At 43.8% G+C, this 1542-nt stretch overlaps 1 protein-coding gene across 1 annotated transcript; it reads right to left on the bottom strand.

Annotated features, from left to right (window-relative positions):
* Nucleotides 1–55: 55 nt before the first annotated feature.
* CYBJADRAFT_175944 (DEAD/DEAH box helicase family protein) lies at nucleotides 56–1503 on the bottom strand (the record flags this gene model as incomplete). The annotated part of the gene is made up of 1 exon (XM_020216756.1): nucleotides 56–1503. A coding segment is annotated over one exon (1448 nt), but the record flags the coding sequence as incomplete, so codon positions are not given.
* Between the last annotated feature and the right edge of the window lie 39 nt (nucleotides 1504–1542).

Genomic DNA, 1542 nt, shown 5'->3' with positions numbered 1-1542 from the left:
CTTCAGCATCCTCTCAGCTCCAGACGTTGCGAGCCCTCGATAGCTGGCGTCGTACAGCAAGACATGAGCCTCGTCGACAACTATACGTGAAATGACATGGAAGTTGCCATCCACGGCCATTGTTGGTTTCGCAAACCGATCCATGAACGAAAGCAAAACATCGTCTCTACAGTGTTCAAGTTGCAGCAGAACAATGTCATGAGATATTAGAGTATCTGGGTTCATGTCCTCGCTTGGAGAATGCTTCACAAAGGTAAGCACATCTCTGAATTTCGTCGCAAGCAATTCTTCGTATTGCTGTAGCAAAGCAACAAAGGGAACAAGTATCACTGTTGTACGCTTCACCCCTGGATGATTCGGATTATGTCTGTGTTTAAAGTGCAACGCATCAGCAGCAGCTGGAAGCAACGATGTAATCGTCTTCCCGAAACCAGTCTTCAAATTCACCAGAATGGATTGATTTGTGAAGTACGATGTCTCAGTTATTGAACATTGCGTATCGTTCCGGTACTCAAATGATTTTCCATATAGCATTTTACCAACCGCAAGCAATTGGTATGAGTCTTTGGTGTTGATAGAGTCATCAACATGGTACTTGACGGCCAGTTGATCAACTAGGGCCTGTGGTGTTTCAAAGAGAAAACGCTCCCAAGAATTGGCTAAGGCCGTGATAACGTAGTTCACTTTACCCGTCTTTGCATATGTGGATAATCCAGTCTGTACAGAATGGTTTGCACTGAGCTCAATAGGATCCATGAACTGAATCAGAGAGTGAGTTTGACTGTCCTTGGTGATGATTAGACGGTTATAGTGGATAAGCACATGACGTAAAACCCTTCCTGTCGTACCACTCACATGGTGTTTTCCTTTGAATGGAATGTTTCTTGAGATAAAGTCTCTAATTGTAGCAGTCCGCTTGGTGCTGCTCAGGATGGTGTCTCCATATAGGAAGATGTATGTGTCAAGCATATCTCCGATCGTGGGGTTAGTCAGTGGAGAATACAAGTCTTTATCTTTATCTATATCATCAATGTAGTCATCAACTTCCTGTTCTCTCTGCTCCTCATCACGACGTTCCAATTTAGTCGTTATCTGAACCCCACCAACGTTAAGGAGAACTTTCTCTATCTGTCTGACGATGTAGATGTAGTAAATAATAAGCTTCAGAATTGGAGTGGGAATTAATCTCACCGTGGTATTGGGTTTTTTCTGGGATATACTCGTCTTTGTCACAGCGAGAGTGAGCATCCCATCCTTGAAGAGTGACCGACTGAGAATTTTCGTATTGCTCCATGTGGCTCTTGCGTATTCACTGCCTCTGGCTGGCCCAAAAACAGAGATCATGAGCAGAGGGAAGATATTGTCTATCGCAACTGATTGGAACTCCTTCACTGTCTTCCATGGATTCTTCTTAGCTTCTTCCATCAATGTCTTAGGGAAGGTGGTGAGCTGAAAATCACCAGCAAGTGAGGAAAACATCGAAAACCCAGATCCAGATTCCATAACATCTTCTTTTCCATTCCGCACGACATATTGCCATAC

The sequence above is a fragment of the Cyberlindnera jadinii genome (genome assembly GCF_001661405.1).
Source record: "Cyberlindnera jadinii NRRL Y-1542 unplaced genomic scaffold CYBJAscaffold_61, whole genome shotgun sequence".
NCBI classification, from domain to species: Eukaryota; Fungi; Ascomycota; class Saccharomycetes; order Phaffomycetales; family Wickerhamomycetaceae; genus Williopsis; species Williopsis jadinii.
Note: the sequence above shows the minus strand (reverse complement) of the source record. Positions and strands in the feature narration are given on the sequence as shown.